A 16,717-nucleotide genomic window follows, 5' to 3' on the forward strand; every position below is an offset into this window, starting at 1 on the left:
GTGCATGTTTGATTTGTATCTGGGAGGTCTCGGGTGATTGTCGGATTTTGGGTTTGAGTTAGTGAAAAACTAGAAGTTTTTTGGTGTCTGGTGCCTGGTGTCCGTTGTAGCGGCACCATATGCACGGTAGCTATTTTGCTGTAGCGACGCTTGGCCGTTATAGCGAGTGTCTGAGGTTCGTGGTGAGTCGCTACAACAGACGGAGATCCGTTGTGGAAGACTCGTGATAGCGAGAGAAGGGCCGCTGGCACGGGCCAGCTGTAGCGGACTCGTGACCAATGCAGCGAATGACATGGACCAGATTCTATTTAATGCTAAGTTAAAACCTTTCATTTCCTATTCCTACATTTATTGTTCCTAAGCATCTTTGAGGTGATTTGAGGAGGTTTCAACTAGATTTCTCTTGAGGGTAAGTTCTCTGACCTAGATTCCATTCATTTACCTTTCTTAAGCATGAATCCTTGATAGAACATCTATAGGACTTAAGAAGTTAGATGGGTTTTGATGTGTACTTCATTATTTGTTTTAGTCTTCCAAAATGAGATTTGTTGGTGGATTTGACTGATCTAAGCATGGAATTTGATGAATTAGTAACTAATAGGCTTGAATCTTTCTTTTATGTTGATGATTTGAATAATTGAAAGTTAGGGTTTACACCCAAATTGAGGGGTTTGACTCGAATGATGATATTGACCTAATCTCGAGTTAATCTAGCAATTGAATAGCAGAACTGAACCTCTAGAACGTTGGGTTACCCATTTCACCTTTGAAATACCCGTTTTTCTCTTGTGGGCCTGTTTTCCCCCTTTTTGTCATAGTTGATTTTGATTCGAAAGATAGTATAGCAATATGAGTATTGTTGCTTCTTATTTCTAACTTAGAATTCGATAATAGATAGACTTTTTAGTATTTGGAGGCTCTCCGAAAAGGCAAGGCGAAGGTTTGATTGTTCGTGGCACCCACTCGTCTGCTAGGTAGGTTATGGCTTACCTTATGGTTAGACTTTGGTTAGCGAAGCATATGTAGAGTTAGTGATTGTCGAAGAAAGCATGTTGTGCCTTCGGGTATGAAGTTGGGATGGATTAACTAGGTTGGTATTGTTGTTTGATTGTGGGCTTGTTGCCTTGTTATGATCTATTGGCTTCTTGTCACGTGTGTGATATTAGACTTGATACTTAGTCGCCTTATCGTGATTGTGAAACTGCTATCCCTCACTTATTGGGTATTATCTTGGATAGAGGAAAGAACTTGACTTATTATTGATATTGATATTGAGATATGTGTCCATATGTGGCATGATTGATTTGATATGTTATCCCTAATCATTGATATTATGCATAACACTCATTCTCATCTTTCATGATACTCTGCTATGAGCTGAGACTTGGTACAGAAGATAATGAGAGAAGTGAGAGGCCGATGTCCGAGGTCTTTACCGGGATCGAGAGAGTGTCCGATGCCCGAGGTCTTTGCCGGGATCGCAAGACTGGTACATGTACTTCGCGGGTCCCCCATGGGTCATGACTGTCGAGGAATGGAGGTATTCCGCCAAGAGCATGATAGTACGGAGATTACATTGGTCATTGCCTATCATTTCATTGCATATGCACTCATTATTACATTCACTTACTTGTTGGATTCGGACTTGATATTTTTGTACTTGAGTTGTTATTCTTGGACTGTGTTGTGTTTTTACTTGATTGTGAGCATGTCTATTCTTTAGTCTCTTCCTTTATATATGTTGGCTAACTGTTGTCGGCCTATGGTCAGTGGCGGAGGCAGGATTTTCATTCAGGGGGTTCAAAAAATAAAATAAGCACGCTTGTGTTGGCAAATGAGCGGGTCAGATCAGGAATAACTTAAATACATAAAGTATACTTAACGAAGCACATAGCAATGGAAAGTAAAAAAGCAACTAACTTGCATGAGAGAACCTTAATAGTCCAATAATATATAAAATTTGGAATATAATTAATACCTTGCAGGCTTCTATCTAAATCACGCAGTAAGGCATACTTCCTCTGTAAATGGTTCGGAAGAGCTTCTATATCTGAGACAATGTCATCAATGTAGCAAATTGTTAGAAATCAAAGCAGAACTACACATAGGAACTAATTCCTATATAATAAATCAAGCATCACTCTTGCACAGACAATACTAAATATCATGCTTGAAGCTAGAATAGTGTTGTCAAAGGCCTGCTTGAGGCGTACATAAACCTTGAAGCTGGGTGAAGGCACCTCCGCTCATGATGAAGAAAAATATCACAAGAAAATGCCACGATATAGGTAATAAACTAAGCAAAAGCTAATAAAGTAAGAAGTTTCCATTAACAAAAGTTTCCATTAACAAAGGCAACTTGAAGATGCCATATTACAAAAGTAAAAGCTTGGGAGCTTTTGAAGCAAAAACAAAGAAACTAAGTTAGACTACACAAGCAAGAACCATGGAGTTTTACAATAGTACTCTACGAGGTTTCATATCTTGAAATGTATTAATAATAGCATCATTAGAAACATTATCAAATACATCCTTTTCTAGATAAGGCACCAAACAACCACTAAAAAAATCATCACTCATTTGACTCCGCAAGTCATTCTTGATAAACTTCATTGCTGAAAAAGCTCTTTCAACGGATGCAGTGGCAACCGGCAGAAGCAAAGCAAGTTTCACTAAGCGGAATACAAGAGGATAATTTGAATGCTTCTTTGTCTGAACTAATTTTTTCGAAAGATCACAAAGCCCTTTTAGATTGGAGAACCTTTCATCAACATCACGAACATCAATAATGTAACCTGCAAGTTGATTCTCAAGAGAACCCATATTGAATTCATTAAAGTCATCAGGATGTAATTTAGCCATTTTCATTATTTTCCTGATATCAACACTTGAAAACAAGTCAATTGGATTCAAACAAGAAATTCCATGAAGCAAATCGGTCGTTGCTTCGCCAAAACGATCTTTAAGTTCTTGAAGTTGCCAATCAATAATATTGCAAAATACCTCAACATGATAATGATGAGAGACTTTATTGTCATCAAGTCTCCTTCGTGATCTTAAAGAGCTAACATATGACTCCTCAAAGTTAGGTACCAAAATTTCATGCTTGATACAAAACAAAGACACCCTAGCAATAAGAGAACCCCATTCTTCATCCCTATACGCTTGCAACCTTATTTTTGCTACTTCAACAAGTAACATGGCATTTGCCAAATCTTGCTCCTTTTTTTTTGTAAGCATTTATTAAGCTCATTTGTGATTGCTAAAACATCACTCATCAAATGCAACATGAACGCAACCTCATATGTTCGACAAGCTTCAAGATATCCCATTGCCTTGGCTCTTTCATCCAATAATCGTGCATCAAGAACAAGTGATTCAAGAACATTAAGAATAGAGCCAAACATAAGAATAAAATTGTTGAAAGATTTAAAATGAGATCCTCAATGCGTATCACAAGCTCTTGAAAGACCAAGTTCTTAATTCAAGCCACTACTGGTTGTAAGCTCACCCCAATCTAATGCCTCTTAAATTCTTTCTTTTTGAGAATCTCGAAATTCATCCATACGCTTAAAAGAAATCCCAATACATTCAAAATATTTGAAACCAACACTACAAGTTTTCCCACTTCAATACATTTTTTCGAGACCGCAACAAGAGTTAGTTAAAGTTGATGAGCAAAACAATAAAAAGAATGGGCTGATCTACTTTCTTGCCTAATCAACATTTTAAGGCCATTGATCTCACCTTGCATATTGCTTGCCCCATCGTAACATTGTCCACGCACATATGATAGACTTAAGGAATGTTGAGCAAGTAAATTAACAATTGCCCTCTTTAGAGATAAAGCACTAGTATCTTGAACATGAACAATGTCAAAAAGCCGCTCCATCACAAATCCATTTCTATCAATATATCGTAAGACAATAGCCATTTGATCCTTGCGTGACACATCAAAAGACTCATCAACTAGTAAAGAAAAGTAGTCACCATTTAATTCCCCAAGAATAGCTTTAATTGTTTCTATCTTACAAGCACTCACAATATCTTTTTGAATCATTGGAGAAGTCATTTGATCATTTTGAGGAGCATGTTCCAGTACATAATCACGAATATTATCACACTTTTTCGCATACCATGAGAGATTTGAAGAAAATTACCCCTACTAAGTGATGATTTAGATTCATTATGACCTTGAAATGTCAATCCTTGAGTTATAAGAAGTCTTACTACATCAACGGAAGCACTTAAGCGGACCAAATACACATGCTTAAATTGACTAAATTGCATCTCAAGTGCAAAATGAATAGACTGCTGTACCCGCAATAAATCTTGACATTTCTTTTTTGACTGGTTATGTGGGCTGTTCGGTAGACCAATATGTTTTCCAAGATTCTTCTTTTTCTGCCAACTCTTAAACCCAACAGTTGAAAATATTTCACCCCCACCTTGATTGGTGTTGTAGCCTTTAAATAGATAACAATACAAACAATAGACTGTATCTTTACTAACACTAAACTCCAACCAATCATGATATACATCATCAAACCATTCAGAATTAAAACGGCGCATTGATCCAGAAATATTCGTTTGAGGATACTCATGCTGAAGCAACTGAGGTTGACAAGGACCATTAATAAGGCATGCTCTTCTAATAACATCACGATGATTTGGATGATAGTCCAAGATTGGGGTTCTTTCACCCGGATCATAATTTAAAGTACTCAAATCAAATTCTTGAGAAGAAGGTAATGGTACTTCTGAATGGTTGGCATTTGCTTCCTGGTTAGGTTGACTAGAAGAAGCTACACTTGATTTCAGTACTTTGGTAAAATAGTTCTTCACTGAACGTTGAGACTGAATCGTAAAAAGTAAGAATTTTGTTAGAACTTAAAAGAAATAAACAGTTCTGTAGACAATTTTACTCATTTAGTTCCTTCTTCCTAGAATAAATTGTTCTTCCTAAAATTAGTAATTTAAACACAGCAAGAAATCTAATCTCTACACAGTACACTAATTAATTATACATGAAACTAAACTGAGTCATTAAAATATTTCCCAAAATGATTAACTGATTAGTAGAATGACATTTTCAACTATCATATCTCCAAATACAAAAAATACTTCATGGGTATAATCTAAAAAGCAAGAGAGAAAATTTTGCAACTGATCAATTCTCAGTCACTCCGGGCAATTTGAAGCAATTGAGCTAAACTTTATAGCAAATATACAAAATTACAACAACAACAACAACATACCCAGTATTTTATTCTCACAAGTGGGGTATGAACTATGAATAGGGTAAGCAATAAAGCAAATATATAGAATTGTAGAAAAGATGAAAAAACAAATAGAGAAAGGAGGGAACTAAGAACTTACCAAAGAAGCCATGAACGGAGACCAGAGAGATGACCGACGTTAAGGAGAGGACGATGTCGACAGCCATCAATGGCTTAATCAGCAAAAAAAAAAAAAAAAAAAAGGTGTGGACATTGCACAGTGACGGATGAGAAGAGAAAGAAAACCTTTGGTTTGACCTTTGGTTTGTTTAGTATTTGACTGAGGGGGTTCGGATGAGAAGAGAAAGAAAACCTTAGGGATTTGAATCCAATTAGACTTGTCCCCTACAAAACTAGGTCGTTTTGTCCATTTATTTTAAGTAAATATAACGTTACTAAACTACGTCGTTTTGTTTAATGAAACAGCTGAAATAAAATGTTCAGAAAATATTGCAAGCGGGGCTGGAGGGGGTTCGAACCCGCATGCATCATGCAACTCTGAACCCCCTGCACCACTGAGCTGCGCCTTTCGTTTGTGTTGAGGGGGTTCAATATTAAATATATACACATAAAATAAAAATTTGGCCTTATATAAACAGTATAATTTTTTTACTGAGGGGGTTCGGATGAACACCCTGGGATATACGTAGATCCGCCCCTGCCTATGGTACCTACCAATACATAGTGTTTGTATTGATACTACCTTGCTGCATTCTTTTATGAGTGCAGAGTACGTGACAGGTTCCACATCCACTCCTCGCAACTGATTCCCGAGGCCTTTGTTATCGAGTGTCTAGGGTGAGCACATTGATGGATCCGCAGCCCGAAGACTCTTCATAATTACTTGTCTTAGCTTGTTATTCCGAGACAGTATTTCATATTTTGAGACTTGTACTTATTCCATACCCGTTGATGTAGTAGTGGCTCTTGTACTGCCTTTAGACCAGATTCCTTGGGGTTGTATTAGTATTGTATTCTGCACTTATTTATATTTATGTTTGAGACTTATATTCCTATTGTCCTATTTAATTTATTGTTGTTGAATCAATGATTAAGGGATAGTTTCGCCTACTAAGGTGGGAAATGGTAGGTGCCCTCACGACTAAGCAATTTTGGGTCGTGACACAAACGCAAATAGAAAACAATTCATTTCTAAGAAGTTCAAGATGAGATAAAAATTGACTGCCCCAAAGTACGATGTATATTTTTTAAAATTTTGTTTTATGAATTATTAGTGATATTGTTGCGAATTAAAAAAATAAAAAAATGTCTAATCAAAAAGGGCAGAGAAAGAGAAGATGATGGGGGAAAAAGAAAAGAAAAGAGGGTTACGTTGAAATTTTACTTAGTTTCATTTCTTAAAAAAATCTGAATGGAAAACTTATAAAATGAAAGTAATGATAATAGCAAGTAACAATATTGATGGTTCCCAAATTTATGGGAGTTGAGGTTTATCTTACCATTTTTAGTGAGTATTTTGATAAAATTATCTCATTAACCACAGTTAAGATGTTTGTTAAGTTAATTCAATCTAAGCCTTTAAAATTAAAAATAAGACAAGTATCAATCATCTAACTATGCACTTGAGGAAATGGAGGAAGGGTGTAATGAAGGGGAGCCTAGTCCTATAAATCTTAAGCAGTTCCGGAAAAATTAAATTACCCTCAATATTTACACGTTTTGACCCTTTTAGCATATTAAAATTGGCAAAATGAATTGAAAATATAGGAGTGAAAGCATCGATTTGTCATATTAATATTTTCATTGCATGAGTTGCATTTTCAACCTTTGGAGAAAACGACGACATTTAGTTTGTCATATAAATAAATGAATATCCAATACTAGTTATTCCCTCCGTCTCAAAATTAAGAATTTACCAAATTGCTTTTGCTAGTTTTGTATAGGCAACTTTAGAAAATCACATTTCAAATTATGTCCTCATATAAATGGAAAGTGGCGTAACCTTGGGAAAGTTGTATCTCTTAAAACATGAAATACAAGAACTTTTTTTATAACTAGCCAAGATTGAAACCACATTTCAAAACTACCACAAGGTTCTAGTTTCATCCTTCACCAACCAAAAGTAATCGTTCATAAAAAATAAAATTAATAACATAGGGACGGAGTAGAAGAAGAATGATAATTAATACTAGTATTTCTTATTATCTCATTGACACAAACAATAAGATAAAATCTTCTCTTACACACCTTCTACCATATCTTAATTTTTGTTCTTAAATACATCCAGGAGGGCCAGTACAAAAGCAAACTCCAGAAAGACAATTTGCTGTACATTTAGGACCACATTTACAATCATCATCACGCTTGCATGAAGCATCACTTGCTTTGTATTTTGGTGACTCGTTGCATATACAATTTCCTTCTAAACAAACTAGATGTTCAGGTTTGCAAAATAAGATAGAACAATCTTTTACACTTTGACACTTCAAATCGCCTTGTCCCAACACCATACGTGAAGGTGAACCTGTATATGAAACCATAAAAATGTTAAGATCAATAATTAAATTCATTGAATATACAGAAGTTTAACATGTAGATTTTTTCATGTTACTACTACGTACTATATACTTATAAAAAAAAAGTCATGACGTTTAATTTTTCGATATCATGTGCTCTGAGACGAGTTTCTGAAATTCAAATAAATAGCGAATGAAAATATGTGTGTGCGCTTTAATTTTATTCATGAATTAATTGAAATTGCATGCTAATGCTTGCAACTCTATATGTAAGGTTCTGGCTACACCAATAGTTTTTTCTTTTTTCTGCCTTCCTTTCAGTTAGGGGCATATTCCCCACTAACACAATTGAGGCGAAGCCAAAACTAGAAATTTATGGGTCTTGGCACCGAAATTACAACTCATTTTACTTATTGGGTTCACAATTAAATACTTAAACAAATTTAATGAATTTTGTAATACAAATATAAGATCTAAACAACAATTATTGGGTTTGTCTGAATGAAGGAGAGAGAGAGAGGAGGAGGGAAAAAAAAGAAGCCTAACCTAGAAAAATAAACACACAAATATAAGAGAACACAATGGTCGATATTTTGTTCATCTTCAACACAATTGCTATATCTCAAAACTCAGTGATTAGTCTTTTTGTTTTGTACAAGTCACAACACTGGTCCTGGTATATATAGATGGTGCAACAACTTACCGTTTGGATGCACTGAATAAATTACTAAAATCTAATTAAAAGATATGGTTAAGCAACAACGGCAACTTTTAGTCAACTTCCTTGGAAGGTGGAAAAAGGAAATTAATTAACTGACATTTGCATTTATTAATAGCGCTTAAATAAGAATTACATTTCTATATCAGATGCATATTGAATACCGTAATAAAATACGAGATAATTACACTCAGTATCAATTGGGGTACCAATGCTATCAAATTTACCTCATATTTGAGTTTCTTGCCCACAATAGCCCATCTTCAGTTTAAATAAAATTACTTGTCAAAAAATGACTCATTCCCCTCTTCCTCCCCCTCTCTCTCCACTGCCTCCTTCTTTTTCGTTTTTTTTTTCTTTTTTCTAATTTAAAAAAAAAATGGAGTTCGCCATTGCTTCCTTTTTTTTAAATTTTTTATTATTATTATTATTATTAAAAAAAAATTGGAGTTCGCCACTGCCTCCTTTTCTTTCTTTTCTTTTTAATTTTTATTTCAATTTGTTAATTATTATTTTTTAATTTTTTTTTGTTTTTTAGTTTTTCTTAATTTCCCATCCTCTGTCACGCCGGATCTTTAATTTATTTATTTTTTAAAATTTTGTTTTCATATTTCCCCTCTCCCTCTGTCACGCCGGATCTTTGATGTTTGAACAGTTGGTTCTGGTGGTGGTGTTGGAGTTTGCCAGAGAACGGAACTCCGGCGATGACTGTATATGAGTGTATAATATTGTATGTCGGTGTACATGGGTGTATACGCCTGAGAACGGAACTCCGGCTATGACTATATATGGGTGTATATGAGTGTATATGGGCGTATAATATTGTCTATGGGTGTATATGGATATATGGGTTATAATAGTGTATATGAGTGTATTATATTGTATGATATTGTATATGAGTGTATATGGATGTATATGGATATATGAGTTACAATATTGTAGATAGGTGTATAATATTGTATATGAATGTATATGGGTGTATAATATTTCATACGGGTGTATATGGGTGTATATGGATATAAGAGTTATAATATTGTATATGGGTGTATAATATTTGTATATAGGTGTATATGAATGTATATGGGTATATCGATTATAATTTTTGTATAATATTGTATATGAGTGCATAATATTGTATATGAGTATATGGATTATAATGTTGTATAATCTTGTATATGAGTGTATATGGGTATATGAATTATAATGCTCTATTAAAAAAAATAAAAAAAAATAAAAACATTTTTTAAAAAAAATATAAAAAAAAGGAGGCAATGGCGAACTCCAACAAAAAAATAATTTTTTTTTTTTAAAAAAAAAACGAAAAAGAAGGAGGCAGTGGAGAGAGAGAGAGGAGAGAAGAGGGGGGTTTTGGGTTAGAGCTTTGCAATGTAAGTTTTGAACTATTTTTTTTGCAATGTCAATGACCCAATCGTATATTTACGAAATTTCCCCATAAAATACTAGCTATAATTTGTTATGTTATTTAAAGTCCTTTCCAAATCTTAAGCATTGTTCTAGATTACACGAAATATTGACGTGCACTAACCCTTTTAATATATTAAGATTGGCAACACAAATTAGAGGCGGATCCAAAATTTAAAGTTTATGGATTCTCATAGTGGTTTAATTTTTTTTTTTTTTTTTTTTGTCTTAATGGTAAAACAGCGGTTTCAAGTTAATATTCTACGATATCAACTGGACTTACAATTAAATATTTATAGATAATTACTGAATTCTTGACATATTATAGGGTTTGAGCAAAAATTATTGAATTCATGTAAACATGTAAGGCTGTAACCAACATTGTATATCCGCCCCACGTGATCAATTGATCAGATGAAGGAAGTCAAACCATCGATTTGGGCATACTAAGCTTTCATTATACTCCCCCCGTTCCATTTTAATTTATTTGGCCCTTATGTTAAAAGTGGATTTTTCTTTATACTTGTCCATTTTATTAAATCAAGAGAGATTTATTATTTTATTCCACTATTATTCTTATCATTAAACAACTATATAAAGAATAGTAGTCAAACTTAGATTTTCAAATCATAATTAATAAGAATAATTTAATAAAATAAACCCTTAATAAGTAATTTTTTTAGGGGAGTGCCAAGTTAATAAGGGCCAATTAATAAAATGGAATGGGGGAAGTAATAAGATAAATGTTCTCTTCTACGTCAAACATGTCTTGATTTTGGCTCTAACAGCCAGTACAAAAGCAAATTCTAGACAAACAATTTGCTATACATTTAGGAGGACATTTGTTTTTACAATCATTGTCTTGCTTGCACGATTCATTGATTCTCCTTATAATATTACCATCATTTGCAAGGTGCGTTGCTCCTATGTCGCAAAAGCAAACTCCTTCAAAACAAACCAATTTTCCATGTTTGCAAGATGCAGGATCACAACATACGCACATGTGTGTACGTAGTAAAAGAAAAGTTACTGGCATATGCAACAGGAAGAGAAAAATGAGAAAGAAGGAGAGACGGAGGAGGCAAAAAAAAGAGAAAAAAAAAGAAACCTAATCTAGCAAAATGAACACACAAATAAGAGAGAACACAATGGTTGATTCCTTCTTCATCTTCAACACAACTACACTATATCTCAATGATATTCACAAGTCACAAGTCACAACACTGGTCCTAGGATATATAGATGGTACAACAATTTACCAATTGAATGCGCACAATAAATTTCTAAATCCAGAAGATATGGTTTAGCAACAAAGGCAATTAGTCAACATCCTTGGAAGGTGGAAAGAGGAAATTAATTAACATTTGCATTTATTAATAGTGCCTAAATAAGAATTACATTTACATTTGTAGTTCAAAATAAGTCTTGGATATTTGTGTGGCTGTAAATCATTTCATAAAGTGAATTTGTTTCCAAATTAGGAAAAAGGTCATTTATTTTGGCACGGACTAAAAAGGAAATAGGTTCATATAAATTGAAACAGAGGGAGTATTATTTTATGTAGGAATTAGTTATGCAGAGTTTAGTCATTCATATATTAGTTATTTTATCTTCTACCCAGGATAAAATAATACATAAATGCCCACGTAACTTATACATGTATTAATTCTGCGAATTTCTAAATTGCAAATCAAACACTATATTAATTTTATACATGAGTAACTCACATCCTAACCAGCTACCAAACGATCCCTAATTCATCAACCTCAAACTCTGCTTTTTGAATCATACTTCTTATATAGTATCTATGATAGGGAGACTTGGAGTTGGCTTTTAACAAATTTTGGAGATGATTTAGAGAGAAAACAATCACCACAAATCTAGTCGACTGAGGGTATATTTTTTTATTCTTTTTTGTCAGAAATTGAAGAACAATCATGTTCTTTTAGTGAAATGTTACTCTATTAAAGACATTTCTTATGTAGCCAACCCGCGGGTCAAGAATTGGTCAGGTTTAGGATGGGTTGGGTCTTAAATAAATCTGAATATTGATTTTAATTTTTTAAATATTTTTCCTAAAAATTTACAGTTGCTACGTCACTAAAAAGGTACCGAATTGTATTTTCGACTAAGATGACTATAGAAGCTAACTAGACCAAGGTGAGTGACTTCTAGAAGACAAAACAAAATTGAGTGACTATATAATCACTACAAGAAAAAAAAATTGGCAACAAATTTTTTTGGCATAGATTGATTATTGTTGCAAAAAGTACTTTTGGCAACCAAAACAAAATTGTTGCATGAACTTTTCCCAACGGCTGTTATTGCAACAACGTGCATGATGGATATAAATTATTCATGATATTTTGTATATAAAAATAAATTTTTAAATAAAACATGAATAAATATATCCTATTCTCGCATATTTTCTGACAAATTCTACAGGAAAAAGAGTACTACAGAAGAATAGAGAAGAATCAAATTGTCAAAGAAGTAAGCAAAGAATTCAATAGGTGCAACCACGAATTCATAAGTCATAACCATGGAGTTTTACATATGGGCATCAAGAAAGAAGTTGCATAATCCCACACCTATCAAGTGTTGAAATTCACGGGTATCACCGTCACTTTCATGCTCACACTCGTCAACTATGGGCATCAAAAAAGAAGTTGCAAGTCTTTCACCTGTCAACTATTGTTATACTCACACCCATCAACTATGGGCATCAAGAAAGAAGTTGCAAGTTTTTCATCTGTCAACTATTGTTATACTCTCACCCGTCAAGTAAGGTCACGGATGTGAGCACTACTTCAAGGAATGCACCCGTAGGGAGGAGACACAACATTTTCCTATAAATAGAAGCATTATTTTGCTTACAAATCATCCAAAATATTACAAGACAAAGTGTTAATCTTGTTCTATTCTCTTTTCTTTCCCTTGTAGTAAAAATATTTCTCCAAGTCTTTCAATATTTCTAGTTTCTTAGATTCATATTTTCTCTTTTCTAACTCCATAATGGAGTAATCTCTTTTTGTTGGGATAGTTGAAGCAACTTGGTGTAATGTTATATTATCTTATTTTAGTTATTCCTCGTCTTGATATTATTTAAGTGTCATACTTTGTGTTGGAATGATATGTTCTACTAATCATTATCATTACTTAGTATATTTTGTGTTATGATTATAGTTATATTAATTTGTACTTCTAACAAGGAGGGAAATTAATATACTATAATAATCACATAAAATATATATGTAATAATAATTTTTAGTCATCTATTATTCCAAATCTTTGAACTTGCTTCTTTTAATCCTAATTCTCACGGAGGGGTTATTTCAAGTTAAGTCTTAGGTTTAAATATTTATCTTATTTCTTTCCGTCTTAATTCTCACGGAGGGACAGTTTCAAATAAGTTTATTGATTTGAGGATCTCTATCTTATTTCTTTCAATTCTAATTCTCACGGAAGGATTGTTTCAAATAAGTTTGTTGATTTAAGGACTAATCGAAGAGGTCTTTATTCCTCATAACACAAATCAAGTCTAGGAACTATTTCTACTATTTTGTGGAATTTACTAAAAAAAGGTTTTATTGTCATATATACACTAATTGGATTCAACGGCTCCCAACTCTCTCTTTTAAAATAATCTTTCGAAAGTTGTTTCTTTTATTAAAGTAATTTACAAATTTAAGTCAGTACTCTCCTTTCATCAATCTGATTCTCTCAAATAGCAGCAAAAATACTACAAGTCTGTAGCATAGATTTTTCAATCTCTGTGGGACGATATCTTAAACTCTATTAGAATTTGACAGAGTACGAGCGAAATTTCCTTGCACTTTGGCCTCGTCAGTGCAACAATTTTTTTTTTGTTGCCAAAAGTACTTTTTGCAATAATAATCAATACTATGACAAAAAAAATTAAATTCTTTGGCAACAAAAAAATCATTTGCCAACAATAAAATTAAGTTGTTGCCAAATATAAAAAAAATTGTTGCGATTTCTATACTTTCTTGTAGTGAATGACCAACTATCATAAGTTGAGTGATTATCCGGGCCACTAACTCTAATATTGGAATTAGGATTGAAAAAGTATTTAAAAATATCAAATTTAGATACTTGTACCCTGTTAAAGTAAGAAACCATAGAATACACAAGGATTATCTTTACGAAAAGGGTCAAATACTCGTGTACTAACAAAAATAGTTTAAATATATCCAACGTTATACTTTCAGTCCAAATATATCCTTCTCGTTAAACTTTCGGTCCAGATATACCCCTCCTATTACACTTTGGCACAAATTTGCCCTTAATTTTGACGGAGAGACACGTGTCAAGCTCATAATCAAATGACTCATTCCCAATTTTAAATATCTAATTCCTTTAAAAACTCATCCCTTTAACCCGACTCATTTTCTTTTCTTTTCATCTTCTTCTCTTAGAAGCCAAATGCTGGTGGGAGCTTGTTCAGCGCAGCTGATACTTAGGCTCGAGAGGTGGAACAGCTGGTAACTCCTTCTCTATCTCCTGCAAGTAAAACCATATTAACATTATAATATATGAAACTGAACACGAGACAACTATCATAGTGGTCTCAAATGCTATCCAATTTTGAAAAGACAACATATCATCACGAACTAAGCAAAAACTATCTTGCAATGGAGCAATAAATAAGATATACTATAAGTCACCCTAGGTAACTTCTGAAAAGACATTCCACGGATTAGTTAACTTGCGACAATTTTTCCATAAATATTGATTTTGGGATGACCAAGATCATCTATGAGTCTTGCCGTATTGTGTCTCCGTTTTTTCCGGCGAACTCATCAAAGAAATTCAGATTTGGGTCCAAAGAGAAGAATAAGAAAATGAAAAGAAAAGAAAATGAATCGGGTCGGGTTAAACGGGTGAATTTCTAAAAGAATTGGGTATTTAAAATTGGGGATCAGTCATTTGATTAGGAGCTTGACATGTGTCCCCCCGTCAAAATTGAAAGCAAATTTGTGCCGAAGTATAATGGAAGACTATATTTGGACCAAACGTATAACGAGAGAGATATATTTAAACCAAAAGTATAACGAAACTATTTTTTATAGTATAGGGGTATATTTAACCTTTTTCCGTGATCTTTATTATAGAGATGAGATGTCGAAAGATAGAGTTAGAATCGGGACAAATATTCTTTCTTCTATCTCTCATGTGAAATCCATCATCTTGAGTGCACAATGTGCTTGTCTCTCATGCAAATTAGAAAAAAGCAAAATAACAGAGTAGCTTCGATCGATAGGGTAAAGATATAAAGATGAGGAACAAGAGAAATATTTTTATTATCATTATTCTTTGCTTAAAAAAATTAAGATAAATTATTCTCTTATATCTGATTCATGTTTCCAGTACACTCAGGAGGACCAGTACAAAAGCAAGCTGCAATAATACATATTGGTACACATTTCGGAGGACATCTTGCGGGACAATCACTATCTTTCTTGCATTTGACATCCGTTCTTGAAGAACCATCACTTGTCAGGTAAATTGGTGGCTCGTCACATATACATTTTCCTCCCATACATGATAGAATTCCACGTTTGCAAGATGCAGGATCACAATCTTGTGCTCTTGTACACTTTTGAACTTGTCCCAACACCATATATGATGGTGAACCTGTGAATATACCATAAGAAATGTTAAAGAGACCAATAGTTAAATTCATTGACAGTATATAAAAATTGAGGGTGCATTTGGTACGAAGAACAATGTTTCCTGAAAAATAATTGATTTTCTTAATTATATATTTTTTGTATTTGGTAAGTAAATAAAAATATTGCTCCAAGAGAATTTATATACTATAATTTAGGCAAACACTATAATAATGTAGATATGGTAGGTGGGGCGGAGAAGGGAGTTCTGGGAGTGGGTTGGGGCAGGGCAAAAATATGATGGAGAGAGACAATCACCATGGGACGACATATTTTTATAATAAAATATATGTATATGCCTTTAACTGATGAAATTGAAATTGCATATTAATAGTTACAACTTTGTCCTATACCATTTCTATATGAGACCAAATCATACAAACAGTTCTTTCTTCTTTCTACCTTCATTTTAGTCATAGGTCTATTATTAACCACCACAAGAAAAGAAAAACAGGAGACACTCTTATGAAAGAAGAGAGAAAATAGAGAAACCTTACCTAACAAAATGAACAAGAAAATAAGAGAAAACAAAATGCGTGTTGCCTTCTCCATTTTTTATACAGCTATGTCTTGATTAAAAAAAATTATTTGTATACGAATGCACTAGATGTCATGTGATAAATATAGGTGGTGTAACAAACAACTTACCTAACTGTTGCCCTCCAAACATATTAAATCTTGAAGGTATATAGTAAGTAACATAAGGAAATTAATCTAGTTCTTTAGAAGGTGAGAATGGAAACAAATTTAGATTTACTTGAGCTTAATATTTTCATTTTATCGTAAGATATTAGAAATCAGATGCACTTTTCTTATATTGTCATTCTTTTTCATCACAAAGCTTGCATATATACAACATATAAATTGTCACACTCCAAACCATAGTCGGGGCGTAATATGGCACTGGGTGTTTGACTGCATGTGATCGAGCGAACTAAATAGTTGGCTGAATCAACATGGGACATATACTATGCGGAATATAATATATATATATATATATATATATATATATATATAAACATGCCGAGCTGCTGAAATATCTAACTGAATAATCATAAATGCAGAATTAGTCTGACGTGTGAAAACTTAGCCAACCTGACTAACATAAAAGCCTGCCTAAACACTGAC

At 33.4% G+C, this 16,717-nt stretch overlaps 2 protein-coding genes and 1 long non-coding RNA gene across 3 annotated transcripts; all 3 read right to left on the minus strand.

The window, feature by feature from the left end:
* Window positions 1-2,454: 2,454 nt before the first annotated feature.
* On the minus strand, window positions 2,455-5,391 carry LOC132639774 (uncharacterized). Its single transcript, XM_060356197.1, has 4 exons — window positions 5,380-5,391; window positions 4,137-4,857; window positions 3,827-4,047; window positions 2,455-3,222 (listed from the first exon to the last, which is right to left on the minus strand). Exons 1-4 carry the CDS (start codon window positions 5,389-5,391, stop codon window positions 2,455-2,457), a joined length of 1,722 nt encoding a protein of 573 aa, XP_060212180.1.
* Window positions 5,392-7,416: 2,025 nt separating this feature from the next.
* On the minus strand, window positions 7,417-8,412 carry LOC132642707 (uncharacterized). The gene is made up of 2 exons (XR_009583308.1): window positions 8,303-8,412; window positions 7,417-7,764 (listed from the first exon to the last, which is right to left on the minus strand). It is a non-coding gene; the product is annotated as an uncharacterized LOC132642707 (long non-coding RNA).
* A 6,790-nt stretch (window positions 8,413-15,202) lies between these two features.
* LOC132642708 (uncharacterized) lies at window positions 15,203-16,183 on the minus strand. The gene is made up of 2 exons (XM_060359770.1): window positions 16,087-16,183; window positions 15,203-15,554 (listed from the first exon to the last, which is right to left on the minus strand). Exons 1-2 carry the CDS (start codon window positions 16,139-16,141, stop codon window positions 15,265-15,267), a joined length of 345 nt encoding a protein of 114 aa, XP_060215753.1. The 5' UTR covers window positions 16,142-16,183; the 3' UTR covers window positions 15,203-15,264.
* Between the last annotated feature and the right edge of the window lie 534 nt (window positions 16,184-16,717).

Source organism: Lycium barbarum, chromosome 5 (genome assembly GCF_019175385.1).
Source record: "Lycium barbarum isolate Lr01 chromosome 5, ASM1917538v2, whole genome shotgun sequence".
Lineage (NCBI taxonomy): Eukaryota > Viridiplantae > Streptophyta > Magnoliopsida > Solanales > Solanaceae > Lycium > Lycium barbarum.